Here is a 15,730-nt window from a genome sequence, read left to right on the forward strand (position 1 = left end):
CTCAAGGCCAGAACAATAATTTTTTTCTAATTATTGTTATTTTTTAATTTTTCTAAATTTGAAAAATTGTATTTTGTTTTTGGAATAGTAAGAAGAAAATTTTTCAGACAACCTGCCATAGCTGCGCAGATAGATCCATTTCGAAAGGTGCTAAGCCTTCATCATCAGTACGCTTTAGGCATGCTGTGCTAACCATTTAGCTATACAGCGGTGGTTTGTTTGACTGGCAAATTTGCTACTTCTATTCCTTTTTACCAACTATATTTATTCAGTGTTGCGCCATCTAGTGCAAATCACTGATACTGCTGGATTTTTGTTTATTGTCAATTACTTTGTTTTGACATTCCCAAGTGCTCAAGGTTTATTAACAATTGTTTTTGTTTTTGTCGGCCTATTGATAAATCATTCAAGGTTCGAATCGAGCTCTACTTACTATTCCAAAAACAAAATACAATTTTTCAAATTTAGAAAAATTAAAAAATAACAATAATTAGAAAAAAATTATTGTTCTGGCCTTGAGCTCTATTCGAACCTTGAATGATTTATCAATAGGCCGATAAAAACAAAAACAATATTTATTTAAAAATCTCGCGTTTCGGTAAATTAAATACATTAATTTCAAATTATTCAGAGAATTACAAAAACAAAATACATTGACAGTGTATGTTTGTTTGCATTTATGTCGACGTGCCACCACCTTATAATGTTCTACCAAGATAAAAAGATATTGTTGCGGAGCTGGCAACACTATTCATCACCTTCATTTGTTTTCGTTTGCTTAATTGCAACAACGAAAAAAGCTACAATAGTATCGACGGGTTTTCCGCGAATAACTTTTAAACGATATAAAAAATATAGTTTCTGCTTTCGGATTCTAAATCTTGATGCAAATACGCGTCTTTTGATACCGCTATCGACATGTGCGAACAGAATTTTAAGTGCAGGACTTAAGTTGAAATTTTACTAAATTTGGAAATTAAAAAGCTTATATTTTCTAAACTAAGAGTTTTCTAGAGTTGCGGACGATAATTTTGTAATTTTTAGGACCCTCTCCACCCCTCAAAAAAAAAAAGTTGGAAAATCGTGGCACATTAATCAAAATATTCCCCGCAGCGTTTCCAACGTCAAATACACAAAACTCTAAACATCCTTACTGTTGTAATATATTACAGATTACAGTAACGTCTCATGTACAATAGGCTAACCGTGTATAATTATGTTGCCAAATTGTATTGTGTATCTGACCCTTAAGTTGTCCCTTAGCTGATCGCATGTACTAGCCCTAATGTAAAGGTATCGGAATTTCCATAAGGGTATGTCGACAATAGTTAAGAAACGCGTCATTATAGCTCCGACACCTAAGCAGTTTTTCATATAGATGAGTTTAACCATGGTACAATAAACATGATCGTTGGGTTGACATTGCTTACAATCAGATGATAGTCATATGATAGTCAGTATCCTTGTAGGGCAGGTAAACGCATCAGAGTTGCATTTTACATGTTTTTTCATTCGAAGGTGGTCATAAAATGTCAAACTTTGTTTATGTTTACATTTTTTGTTTATATACGTTTGATGTGAAAATTTCTTACTACGCAGTGGTCTTTAAATGTTTTGCAAATGTTTGTAAGAAAAGAAAAAAGAATTTACTTGTGTTTTGTGTATATTTAAATATGGGAAAGTGTTGTTTGTGCAATATTAGAAGGGAGAAAGCGGGTGTGAAGCTTTTCACAGTCCCGCAAGATCCAAGGAAGAGGAAAACTTGGGAAAAAGCTTGTGGCGTTAAGTTTCCACAAAATGGCTTCAGTTGCTCGCTCCATTTCAAGCCTCTGACCTTATTGTGGGAGCGCAGAGAGTAAATTTGATGCCCAACTCCACTCCGTCGGTATATTTACCGGCTTTTATGTAAGTATTCACTTTCACGATTGGTGCAAGATAAAAAATGAAATATAATTTTATTTATGACTTAGGAGTACTAATCAAGAGTTTGTTAAAAACGAAAGTTGTCTCGTCGTCCCCAACCGTAATTCCTACGGTGATCTACCAAAATTTCGGACAATACTTTCGCCGCTACAAAGGAACCTTTCATCTCTAACATGAAAGAAAAGTAAGATAATATATGTAAGTTATTTGATAAAGTCCCTTCTACATGTTTGTTTTTTTTTTGTTTAAGTGACACCTTTGGAGCGAAAAGCCAATACTTGGCACGGAAAAACTGCAGCACACAAACGGATATACATGATGTTCAACAAATAAGTTGTGAAACCCAGACGCAGTAAGTTCCCGTAGTTTATTCACTTTACATTTTAGTCTTTCTAATACCTCATATAAATTTAAATTATTTAGTGAAATATTACTCCAGTGCGCAATGGAGTCAGAAATTACCCCCTTGAGGGTGGAAAATCTTAAGCTACGTGAGGAGAATGAAGAATTAAAAAGAAATATTGCCAACACCGCCATCGTAATGTCTGCCGTGGAGTCTGTTTTTACAAAAGGACATGCGGAAGATGTTGGTACGTGGTAAGTGTTTTCCGTTACCTTGAATTGTATATATACTAATTCGCATGTGTAGAACTTAGGAGTAAAGTACCATAACTTTTATTTGTGCATAGGACCTGGGGATTGGGCTTAAAACCATTTATGTATTCAACATTACAAATTAAAACAAAATAGTTCCCAGCCAGTATTTTTTGAAAGTTTCGATCAAAAAATATTTAAATATCATACCCCAAGATGATTAAAAACGTTCAAATTTAAAAGCATTTTCTGTTCGAAAATTAACGTATCGTCGAGAGAAAAATGTACCATAAATGTGATTATTCTTGAATAATCATTTATGATTCCTATTTCGAAACGCTTTTTATTCATATTTGATATCATTGTAAAATTGAGCTTTAATAGTTTTGGAGTAATATTTGACTGCTTTTCACAGTCATTTTCTGATCATATTCGTGAATATATTTCAATCGTTTTGGTTGAGATTTTTGAATCATTTTTGAATGCCATTATAATGCATTTATTCTTCATATCTCATTCAAAATAGGATACTACATAATAATCTTATTTCATCAGGGAATAAAGCATGCGAATGTATTGTCCAATCATTATGTATTTTCTGGGAAGCTGAAGGAGAGAAATGGTTGGGGAAATCTTCGTTACCGAGCAGAATTACATTATTTTGTCTTTTGTTATATATTTTTTCTTAGCTTAATGAAAAAATATGTGTATGCGAAAAAAATAAGATTTAAAATTTCAATAAGTATAAAATTCATTATTCAGTCAACAAATATATTCATAAAAGATTCAGAAAGCTAAATGAAAAATGATTATAAATTTTTGATCACCTAAAGTAAACACATTTGATTCAAATATGATTCCAAAATGTGATTGAAAAACTATATTCAGTTTTTAATCATCAAAGGTAAGCATATTTGATTATTCTTTTTGTTGGGTTGATGGTGAATGAGGACAAAACGAAGTACCTGCTGTCATCCAGCAAAGAGCCAGCTCATAAGCGCCTTGGCAACCACGCTACTGTTGGCAGCCATAATTTCGAAATAGTAAAATACTTCGTTTATTTGGGAACCAGCATCAACACTATCAACATCAGGTGCCGCATATTTTTCCGAATACGACATTTGAATAACCGCTTAAAGGTAGAGAAAGCAAAATCGCGAGTAATGCGAAACAAAAAAATGAGCAAAGTAACTTTATAATCTGGTAAAAGAAAGATTTAGAATATTTTACCCAAATAAAAATTATATCTTTATTTCAGCACAACCCAAAGAGAAAAAATTGCTAATCAATTATACCTACACAAAACGGCCCTTATCAGGGCCACCAGTAATGAAAAAAGAGAAAAAATTGCTAATCAATTATACCTACGCAAAACGGGCCTTATCAGGGCCACCAAGAGAAAAATTTGCTAGAAAATTATGTTTTACATATTATAAATTTACTTTTGGATTATTTATATCCTCCATATTATTAAAATAATGGTTATTTTCAGGGCAATACATAGAAAAAAGGGGAGGACAAGAAAACATAACCGGAGTATAACCGATACGGAAACACTCCAAACCGAACTTTTGCCATAGCAGGTACCGATACCAGATCCAGCCTAAAACCGAAATTGATACAAAAGCCTCCTGGTTGTTAGAGCAAAGACGAATTTCATTTGTTTTGAAAATTTCATATTTCGCAGTTTTTTGAAACATTTTACGAATTAATACATTAAAAATTCTTTCTGTGAAATGAAATTGTAATATTTTAAATTTATTGTGAAATCAAAAAGTATGTAAACATATTAATAATAAATATCAATCTAATGTTTACACGGAAATGAGTTTTAGTCTCAGAAAAACATTTTGTGAGGAAGCTCCAAATTGATTACACAAACAAACAATAATTTAAAGAAAAACATGCCCTCGTACATAGTAAGCTTGCATTTTCATTAATCTTCATACTACATGCATATTATACATATGTATGTACATATTTTTGTTGCATTAAAATACATCGAACAATTTGTTAAAGATCTTTGATTTAACATTCATATATATACTAAAATAATTAAATGATACATTTTTTAAGAAGTAATCCCTAAAATATCAAGAAACTAAAAATAATAAGCGTGTATATAATCTTCCAAATGCTTCATGTTGCCCCATTGCCGCATATAGACCCGGTAACAAGCACCATTTACCATAATTCAACGCATTTATATTAATGAATAGTAAAATTAGATACAGGCATACATATACATATAAACATATTGTATAGACAATAATATATACATACATAGTAGCGTTAAAAATTCGAGTTTTTAAAAAGTAAATTCAGCGTTTACATTTGAGACATTTAAAATAAACATTTTGTACTATTTAATTTTTTTATATAAGTGGGTCGATAAATAGTCCATTTTTGCTTGGCGAAATAAAGTTTAACGTTCCAATTAGGCCATCAAGACATTTTCTTTAAATTTTTGTAGCTACATGCAGATCGAATTATGAAATGCATAAACCACTTCGCTGTTTATGTCATGATTTTAACAAACACTGCAAAAATTTTGGAGCCTGTGACTTGTTTGCCAGTATTAAAAAATGCCATTTAACTACATACATTAAATTTGTAATTTGAAATGAAGCAAAGAACGCTAAACCGTGGAAATACTGTTTAATCCTCTATTTTAAATATGAAAGTACTAGTTATTGGAAACTTGTTTGCAAAGTTGTGATTTGATCATTGTCTTTATATGTACATATTTTCTCAAATTTATTCTGTATACATTTTATTATGTATAAATTTTATTCTGTATAAATTTTGTCTACTATTAATTTCCTCTGTTGTTGTCAATTTCATAAATTCACGTGTGGCCCCTACTGGGCAAACAGCTCCCTCATGAGTACTTTGAGCGAGGTCGTTTGGAGATATTTAAAGAATTCATTTACAACATTTTAAACTTCTGCTTACTTCTAAGTTTTGAATTCGAAATTATCAAGCGTTTAATTAAATACTGTTTAATATTATTTTGAAATTGATGACTGCATATGTTATTTATATCGTCCATTATATCTTTAAATTTTCTGTATAATTGTTTAATTTGTAGACTGATAAATAAAATTAAATAAATTAAATAAATAAGATGTGCGACTTAAAAATTTAAACTTTTTTCTACTTAAGACTATTTTGCATAGACATATATTATGTGGGTATTAACAACAAAAAGGATTCAAATAATACAATAAGGCTGCTCATTGCTGATCTTCTACATCCATATCTGCATCCATTGTATTTAATCTTCTAAACACGTAACAGCTTCGTTATACGAAAAATTGTACTTATCCTTGAATATGTGAACCAGCCACCCAGGCATTAAGGCATTGGCAAATAGCGTAGAGTACTGTAAATATAAAAAAAGGTTAAACGTTTTATGTACGAAGTAAAGATGGCTCAAGCTTATTAAAACTGGCAATTGGAAGAACGAATCCCTGGAAAAGGATCCATGGCAGTTATATTGAAAAGTTCTGAGAAGACTGATGGGGAATTGAATCGGATCCTGTAACTATATGGATCTAAGTATATGACGCCTTTCTGCTTTATCTCCATTTTGAGTGGCACTTTTAACTATTAAAAATATTTTTTGGGAACAGTTAAGCTAGTTCAGAGTAGTTTGTTCCTGAAGTTGTTTTTATTGTAACTTAAAAAGCACTCCCAAAAATTAGAGGTGTAGGTAACCTATGTTCTAGCCGATGCTTAAAAACCTAGAGAAAGAGGGTTTCAAATATTTAGCACATGACTTCAAACTGTCTTTTTCCACCTTTGTCATTCCCGAAAAATGGAAAATGGCCAAGGTGGCCCCGTTGCTAAAGCCTGGGAAACCAGCTAACATAGGAGAGTCATATCGCCCGATATCACTCCTGTCGCCAGTAGCCAAGACGCTTGAAGCCATTTTGCTCCCCTACTCCAAAGCCAATTTGCAGCTAGCCTGTCATCAGCATGGCTTCAGAAAACTCCATAGCACCACCACCGCGCTAAATGCCATTGGCACCCAGATAAAATGCGGTTTAAATAAAAACAACCCACCATAGAACAGTACTCGTTGTGTTAGACCTATCAAAAGCTTTTGATACGGTCAACCATGGCACGTTACTGCAAGACCTGGAAGGGTCTACCCTTCCCCCATGTCTTAAAAGGTGGACCGAAAATTATCTGGGTGGTCGGCAGGCATCGGTGCAATTTAGAAACGAAACATCAAAACCAAGAAGAATTAAACAAGGGGTACCACAGGGTGGTGTCCCATCCCCACTTTTGTTTAATTTCTACATATCTAAGCTACCTTCGCCACCAGAAGGAGTTACCATCGTTTCCTAGGCCGATGACTGCACAATAATGGCCACAGGCCCTGGCCCACAGATCGATGAGCTTTGCAACAGAACAAACGGATACCTTCCTGATCTCTCCAGTTTTTTCGCCTCGCGAAATCTGACATTATCACCGACTAAATCCTCCGCGATCTTATTTACAACATGGATGTCCAAAATGTCGACCATTTTGAACATCCACGTCAATGGCACTACGCTACCGACTGTCCTACACCCCAAAATTTTGGGTGTGACGTTTGATCATGATCTACATTTTGGTGAGCATGCAGCCGCACTTGTACCGAAAATCCAGAGCCGTAATAAAATCCTTCCCTTGCTGGCAGTACTTGGGGAAAAGATAAAGAAACCCTCATTACCACATACAAAGCAATTGGCCAGCCGATTGCATGCTACGCATCCCCTATATGGTCGCCAAGCCTAAAAACTACTCACTGGAAGAAGCTACAGGTCTGCCATAATACTGCTCTCAGAACCGCTGTCTTCTTATGTCCCCAGAACACCATCTACATAATGAGGCGAGAATACTCCACCTCAGGGAGAGCAATGAGATGCTAACCAAACAGTACCTGTTGAATACCCAGAAACCTGAGCATCCCAACAGACATCTGATTGATGAGCCAACACAGCCTAGGAGCTTAAGGAGTCATCTCCGTAAGCATTATGAGGAAATACGGCGCATGAGAATTCAGCCGTTTGAAGCAAAAAAACACAAGCAGGTCCTCAGTGAACTCCACAAACAGGCGTCGGACCTCTATGCCAGGAATTGCCCGGTGAATCCAGTACTCAACGAACAGTACCCAAAACTTGCGGAAGAGGAATGCACACTCCCTAGGGAAACGCGAGTCACTCTAGCTCGACTTCGTTCTGGATACTGTAACAGACTAAACTCCTACCTATCCAGAATCAACCCCGACATAAAAAATGTATGCCCTGCTTGCAATGTGTCCCCACATGACACCAACCATCTCTTTAATTGTAATGTGGAACCAACGCCACTAACACCCCTTTCATTATAGTCCATTCCTGTTAAAACAGCAAGTTTCCTTGGACTCCCGTTAGAGGATATTGATGACAATTTGTGATCGGTCGCTCCTATTAGGTGGGGCGAAGCACTGCTACAACAACAACAACAAGCCATCGAATATTCTAAATCATCTAAAGCAGTAGGCCCGTCCCTGAGTGCCTCACAAATTGAAACTGGCGAGGGTGGTACCGCTATTAAAGCTTGGGAAACCAGCTAATGTAGGAGTTTCATATCGTCCGAACTCTCTCCTATCGCCAGTAGTAATTTCACCATAAGCCTACGACTTGCCAATCATCAGCATGGCTTTCGAAAATTGCTTACCACCACTGCTCTAAATGACATCAACACACAAATAAATTGCGTAATGAACCAAGACCCCATTATAAAATAGTACTCGTAGCGCTAGACTTATCAAGACCTTTGACACGTCAACCACAGAACGTTGGCTCTAGACTTTGAAGTGTCTATTCAATCTAAAAGGTGGACTGCAAATTATCTGTGTGGTCGGCGGGCATCGGTGCAGTTCAGGAACGTAACATCAAAACCTGGAAGTATTAAACCAAATCCACGACGGTCTTGTTTACAACGTGTATGCGGCAAAATTCGGCAATATTGCACACCCATGTCGATGGCATTACGTTACCAACTGACCTACACACAATAATACTGGGTGTGACGTTGGATCAGGACCTACAACCTTAACAAATTCCATATTTCCTCTAACTCCAAGTTTTCCGTAAAGGATATTGTAGTGTGAGTGATCGCAATTTTGGATTGGGTGAAGCACTGCTACAACCACAATAAATTTAGTGGTGTTATGGATACAGGATTCCTTTCCGGATATGAATTCGCTAAGGTACGAGACCGACTGCCGAGTGAACCCATTTTTCACCCCTCGAATATTAGGGCATGTGTGTTTTAGTTGCCTTTTACGACTGGAATGTTCTGCCATGGGAATGTACTTAGGCCCTTAGCCCGGTGGTGACCAGAAGGTTCGATCAGGGCAATTCAGAACGTTCGCTTGAAATTCGGTGATTCGAAGTCATATCTAACAAAAGACCTAAAATATTAAAAAAGTGAAATCTGGGTGGGGTCTGCCTTTCTTATTTTAATATGATTGGTTTTATAAGGGATCAAAGGACAGATAATTTTTAAAAAACATTAAACAGGATATACATATTTGGAAGAGCCAAGGGTTCGAACTTCAAAAAATTCATTGCCCAGAAAAAGGTTAGTTTGTCGTATAATGAAATATAGATATATTTTACATACCAATAAATTGCCTTTTGTGTTTTTTCATACACTTCACCAAGTTTGAGCATCATTTTATATTGCTTTATATAGTACATAAGTTCAATAACAAAATAATGATTAATGCCATTATAACCGGTAACTTTTGGCTTTGAGCGCAACTTGTGGAAAACTTCATCCAGCTTATGTTTATATTTAGAAAAAGTATTTAAAATTTCATCAGCGGATATATCATTCATTGATCTGTTATAAAGCGAAATTCTAAATTTAATATTCATTGGCATAATATGATAAATAGTCAAATATATGTACTACTCACAATATTTCAACATGATTTCAACCTTTTTTGGCACTTCTATTAAATCTTTGAATATATTCTCCATATTTTCATTAAATCTCATATGTGCCTTTTCCCTGCGTTCATTATCTGCAATTTCTTCGGTTGTTGGATAAACAATACGTCTACGCCGCCTCTGCTGCTTTAGTTTCTTTGACCTTCGAATATTTACTCGTTTTAGATGCATTTTTCGACGATTTAACTAATTCTTCAGGTTTCTTCTTACTCAGCCATTTACTCATGGATTGCTTCTCTTGCTGACATGTGCGTTCACTTTTCCTTTCTTCACGCTTCCGTTTTTACACTGAAGAGCTCGACGATGTTTGCGCCGAACCGGTTATTTTGGGTGCCACAAGTTTAGCTGGCGTCGTCTCAACAAAATCATCACTTTCAGAACCAAAAGTTTCCGTACGAGATCTTTTGATCGCTTTTGGTTCTTGAAATTTTCACTCCCAGCGGCGGATACTTCATAACGTATTGGTTTTACAGGCGAACAGTACCAACGGCGTAGTTCTGGATTTCGCCTCGGATTTGGTTTCTGCTTCCTGTTTGTTCTTCTCTCCGCTGCATTTATTAGATTTGTAAATTTTTGGATTATTAAATCTATATTATCACTTTTTGTTGACAACAAAATACATGTCAGTTTTCTTTTTCCGTCACTTTTGACAGAAAAAATTGAATGAACGATTGACAGTTTATGCCATAAACTTTATGGTCAAGCGGCAACAACGAAATACACGGGAGGGTTGCATTTTCACTTATGCTTCTACCTGGTAATTGTACCATGAGTTTAACATATGCTTATGAATTATGAGTAGATTACACGTATTTTTATGGAGAATGGTAGAATGAGCGACACTAGCGCCATCTGATATTAAAAGTAGCAACTCCCCAATTTTGTTCCAAGCAAATCATAAGAAGAAGAATTTGACATTTGCTTTGGCTAAGGGTGTTGGCACTCCTTGCAAGTGAAATTATATTTATCACTGGTTGGTAGATTTTCTAACATTTTTCACAATTAAAAACTGCAATTTAACAATCGAATACGACACAAAATATGTTAGCAAGTATTTTTGTTGTATAGGGATAATGTTTACAACAGTGCTTCGCGAAATTTTGTATGTGAATGGGCAAGGCGTACTAAACTTCAATTGCGAAGTCTGAAGTTCCTTCATATTTACAAACGCAACATCTTGGTGGATTGTGGCGATGTTATTGGAATGCATAAGCTTGTGTTAAATTCATCTATATGAAAAATGGCATTGTGCCGGGGCCTTTAGTTCATTCAAATAAAAACGTTTGAAAAGAGAAGTCGCGACTACAATTCTGCGGACAGGATCATAGTGTACAAGTACAAGTGTGTTGACTTATCTGTCAAGCATTCTGACAGGCACTCGCTGGATTCGGAATGACAGCGAATTCAAAATGGATACCATTACCGAGTGCGCCGAATGATTGAAAAATTGAAAAAATCGATACGATTGGTAGTCAAAAATGTTGTCGTTGAGACCAAAAATGCGACTCTAGACCTGAGATTTCCATCAGGTGAGCGAGGCTGTTTGTAGTTTTGACGTTTATCGCTTAGTGAACACACTTGGTATAGGTACACTATGGACAGGATCTACAATTTTTTTTTAAATGAACCGTACATCGAAGGAAGACATGATTGCGGTCATAGTGTACAAGTACAAGTGTGTTGACTTATCTGTCAAGCATTCTGACAGGCACTCGCTGGATTCGGAATGACAGCGAATTCAAAATGGATACCATTACCGAGTGCGCCGAATGATTGAAAAATTGAAAAAGTCGATACGATTGGTAGTCAAAAATGTTGTCGTTGAGACCAAAAATGCGACTCTAGACCTGAGATTTCCATCAGGTGAGCGAGGCTGTTTGTAGTTTTGACGTTTATCGCTTAGTGAACACACTTGGTATAGGTACACTATGATTGCGGTTCTAACTGTTCTTGAAGTTGATGTGCCATCAACAGCAACTATATACCAAATTCGAGAACTATTTAATGTAAGTGGGGCTTGTGGTGGTAACTAAACGCCAACTGATTCCATGTTAAAAGAAACTGGAAGCGTAGATAGAGAGAACACCAACGATGGCAATGAAAATTCTATTGATGCCAATCAAGATTCTACTGATGCCAATGAAAATCCTACTGATACCGATGAATTTCGAAGTGGCCCTGATGTAACTACTTTACAATCAACTGATGACCCTGATGTATCGCTCGTTCAGCAAATTAATCGTCTTAAACATGAACGATAGTTACTTCTGTTGCAACAGGCAGTTAGTAACCTTCGCATGGTGTCACAGCCAGCACCAATCATTCGTCTGGATATGAACGTTATAGAGTCTATGGTTCATCAGTTCAATGGGGACGATATCTACGATGCGCTAAAATTTGTAGAAGATATGGAGGATGCCTTTCAAGTTCTACGCTTCGATGACCGAGCACGCTTTGTGGGAATTCGCCGCTTGTTAAGTGGCACAGCTAAAGTATTTTTACGGATGATAAACGCACACCCTTACGAGACTTTACGTGATGCACTAATTAAAGAGTTTGGTCAGAAGTATTCGACAGATGAAGTGTATACTCAACTGCGGAACCGACGCCTCCGACCATTGGAGACAGTACACCGCTATGTCAAAGAAATGCGGGAGATTGCTGCACGTGCTAAAATTGAGGAAAGTGCATTAATCGACCTTCTTATAAACGGCGATGTATCTACAAGTTCTGCAATACTCTATGGTGCTACCACCTTACGTGAATTGAAGATATTGGTAGTTCGTTACGAGCGCTTACGTTCTTGTCAATCTGCTGTAATTCTGAGCCGTCGCTATACTGCTGCTTCATCAAGTGCAAATGTTGTGCCACCGGCAAAATCTGAATCCCCTTCGTCTACCAGTGCACCTTCGGCTGACACTTCAGTTCGCTGTTTTAATTGTTCTCGCTTTTGGCACTATCAAAGTGCATGCCCAAAGCCGAAGCGCCTTGATGGCTCTTGTTTTCGTTATGGCCGACTGGATCACGTGTATAAGAATTTCCCAGCTCATCCTGCTGTCCATCAATCAGCTGCTAATCGAGGTGTAGGTCAAATTTATGAGGAGGATGCAGATGCTGTTGCTGAACAACTTGAGGCTTTGCAAATGGTGTTGTTTTCGGATAATTTAACCCTAATTGTGCCAAGTTTAAAACTGTTTTCACTCTTTTCGATTCCGGCAGCCCTAAATGTTTTGTTAAAACGATCGATTTGGCCACAATTTTATGAGAATTCATTAACTAAGACAATATACCGCGGCCTGGGAAACCAGGAACTTATGTCATATGGAAGAACCGAATGCATTATTAAACTTTGTAATAAACTATTCAAACAAGAGCTGATTATATTACCAGATACATTTTTGTTCGTTCCTTTGCTTATCGGCCGCGATTTTTTCAAAAAGCAAATATTAAATTAGTTAAAATCGAACATTGTTATTCAATAAATAAACTTAAAAGTTTGTGTCACAAAAGCGTTGTTAGTACTTCATTAAAAGAAACGCTGAAATCTCTTGGCATACTTAAGTCAGCGGAAAACTCGGTTTGTGAGCTCGATGCCCTTATGACAATTAAAAATAGTGATGATCTGGTTAAAGTACACATCGGTGCTGTAACCAATAAGTTACTGAAAATCTCTATTTGTGATACATCGGATTATTTTTCTAGTTTGTGTGCCATTGACACTACTTCAGAAGAAGATAATATATTCGATATAAATACCTCGCTATGTCTCGATCAACTACATTTGTTTCGGTCCACTATTAAATGTGCGTATGAAGAAACTGAGGTAAATCCTTCCAGTTCTGATAATTATTGCATGAAAATAGAGGTTACTAAGAATATTCCTGTATACCGCCGACTCCGCCGCCTTTCGCATCAGGAACGAATTGAAATCAAAGAAATTATTAACAACCTGTTATCGAGAAATATTATACGCCCCAGTAATTATCCCTATGCTTCCGCAATCGTACCCATACGCAAAAAATCTGGTGAAATTAGAAAATGTGTCGACTATCGTCCTCTTAATAAGATAACGTTAATCACCCCATGCTATTACCTGGGGACTTTTTAAAACTTTTGGGTGGCAAGCAGTTGTTTACCTTAATGGACCTCAAAAACGGGTTTAATCAGATTAGAATGCACGAAGATTTAATTAAATATACGTACTTTGTGACACCTGATGGACAATACGAATATATACGAATGCCTTTCGGCTTAAAAAATGGCCCTGCTTTATTTCAGCGATTTGTAAATAATGTTTTACGTGGCCTAATTGCTGCTGGGTTAGTTGTAGTATACATGGATGATATTTTGATAACTTCTGTGGATTAAAGGTAATTAAAAGAATTCGTTTTTTCGGAACTCAATTTAAAAAAATGTAAATTCGTGCAAATTGAGATAGAATACCTAGGGTTTAAAGCCAACTCAATCGGCATATTGAAGCAATTCAGCATTATCCGATGCCAAGAAGTCATAGGAAGTTATAAACACGTCTTGGTTTATTATCGTTCTTCCGCCGTTTTGTGCCGGGCTTTTCAAAACTTGCTTACCCATTTACTCACCTTATTAAAAAAGATACACCTTTTATTTTTTCAGAAGAATGCCGCCAAGCCTTCTTTACGTTACGTCAAAAGCTCATAGAGCCACCTGTTTTAGCCATATTTGATCCAGGGTGAGATACTGAATTACACTGCGATGCTAGCTCGAAGGGATTTGGTGTTGCGCTACTGCAAAAACAAGATGATTCAAAATTTCACCCTATTGCTTTTTTTTTCAAAGACTACGTCTGCATCGGAAAGTAAATTACACAGTTACGAACTAGAAACTCTTGCTGTTGTGTACGCATTACGACGCTTCGAGACGAAGTTGTTTACCTAATATCGCCCTCGAATACTCGTCTATTATACGTGCCAAATGAAATGGTAAATAATGTTATCAGATATACACACGAAAAAATTGGACACTTAGGTATAGACAAGGGTTGTGCTGAAATAAAAAAGCACTACTGGTTTCCTCAGATGAAAACTCGTGTTCATAATTTTATCCGCAACTGCTTAAAGTGTATAGTGTATTCTGCACCGATGCGAACGAATAAACGAAATTTATTTTATATTCCAAAAGCTCCCATCCCCTTTGACACCATACATATTGACCATTTAGGTCCCTTACCTGCCATCAGCTCAAAAGAGAAGTAGATATCCATATATTGGTCGTTATAGACGTCTTTACAAAGTTTACGAAGTTGTACGCTGCAATAACTACGAGTTCTAAAGAGTCATGTGCAGCACTCCAAAACTTCTTTGATAGCTATAGCTGGTCCCGATGTATCATCAGTGATCGAGGCACGTCTTTCACATCGGCCGAATTCAAAGAATTTGTAAAACAAAAAAATATACAACATATACTGAATGCAACCGCGTCACCGCAGGCGAATGGTCAGGTTGAATGAGTTAACCGTATCCTTACTCCCCCAATGGCTAAATCTTGTGAAAAACATGGGCATGCAGATTGGGCCCATACGTTGCGCAAGGCTGAATATATACTAAACAATACTGTCCATATGACAACAAAACCATCCTCCTATTTGGCGTCGCTCAGCGGGGTGAAATTATTGATGAATTAACTGAGTACGTAGACGAGAGTAACAGTGTATTTGAGCGTGACTTAGCTTTGGTGAGAGATGCCGCACAAAACAATATAATCAAATAACAAGAATTTACTCAAAACTACTGTCTGAAACGTAATGGGCCTGCTGAAAAGTATGAGAAAGGCGATTACGTAGTTATTAGACTCAGTAACACTACGACAGGCACCAACAAAAAATTAGATCCTAAATATAATACTCTTTTGGGGTTGCAGGAGGCCGTTTAGATGGGCCTCTGCCTCTTTGTTGACTCTGTTGGGGTTGCAGGAGGCCGTTTAGATTGGCCTCTGCCTTTTTGTTGTCACTATTGGTGGTTCATAAGGCCGTTTAGATGGGCCTCTGCCTCTTTGTTGACACTGTTGGGGTTTCAGGAGACCATTTAGATGGGCCTCTGCCTCTTTGTTGACTCTGTTGGGGTTGCAGGAGGCCGTTTAGATGGGCCTCTGCCTCTTTGTTGACTCTGTTGGAGTTGCAGGACGCCGTTTAGATGGGCCTCTGCCTTTTTGTGGTCACTGTTGGTGGTGCAGGAGGCCGTTTA

General features: G+C 36.9%; 2 protein-coding genes and 1 long non-coding RNA gene across 10 annotated transcripts; 2 read left to right on the forward strand and 1 right to left on the reverse strand.

Annotated features, from left to right (window-relative positions):
• Positions 1 to 1,479: 1,479 nt before the first annotated feature.
• On the forward strand, positions 1,480 to 5,127 carry LOC137252531 (uncharacterized). Of its 3 annotated transcripts, none has more exons than XM_067788401.1 (5): positions 1,480 to 1,905; positions 1,971 to 2,107; positions 2,174 to 2,275; positions 2,347 to 2,520; positions 4,010 to 5,127. In XM_067788401.1, exons 2-5 carry the CDS (start codon positions 2,097 to 2,099, stop codon positions 4,095 to 4,097), a joined length of 375 nt encoding a protein of 124 aa, XP_067644502.1. In that variant the 5' UTR covers positions 1,480 to 1,905; positions 1,971 to 2,096; the 3' UTR covers positions 4,098 to 5,127. The 3 variants fall into 3 exon arrangements, with proteins under 3 accessions (XP_067644502.1, XP_067644504.1, XP_067644503.1); XM_067788403.1 differs by having other exon boundaries at positions 2,347 to 2,513; XM_067788402.1 differs by having other exon boundaries at positions 1,974 to 2,107.
• Positions 4,241 to 15,380, reverse strand: LOC137252532 (uncharacterized). Of its 6 annotated transcripts, XR_010953586.1 has the most exons (6): positions 14,718 to 15,380; positions 14,498 to 14,621; positions 14,111 to 14,275; positions 9,479 to 10,060; positions 9,181 to 9,402; positions 4,241 to 5,902 (listed from the first exon to the last, which is right to left on the reverse strand). It is a non-coding gene; the product is annotated as an uncharacterized lncRNA (long non-coding RNA). The 6 variants fall into 6 exon arrangements; XR_010953583.1 differs by lacking the exon at positions 14,498 to 14,621; XR_010953584.1 differs by having other exon boundaries at positions 14,498 to 15,380.
• Positions 11,171 to 13,008, forward strand: LOC137252530 (uncharacterized). Its single transcript, XM_067788400.1, has 2 exons — positions 11,171 to 12,658; positions 12,732 to 13,008. The coding sequence occupies exons 1-2, from the start codon at positions 11,810 to 11,812 to the stop codon at positions 12,735 to 12,737; spliced, it is 855 nt and encodes a 284-aa protein (XP_067644501.1). The 5' UTR covers positions 11,171 to 11,809; the 3' UTR covers positions 12,738 to 13,008.
• Positions 15,381 to 15,730: the final 350 nt, after the last annotated feature.

Source organism: Eurosta solidaginis, chromosome 5 (assembly GCF_040869045.1).
Source record: "Eurosta solidaginis isolate ZX-2024a chromosome 5, ASM4086904v1, whole genome shotgun sequence".
Lineage (NCBI taxonomy): Eukaryota > Metazoa > Arthropoda > Insecta > Diptera > Tephritidae > Eurosta > Eurosta solidaginis.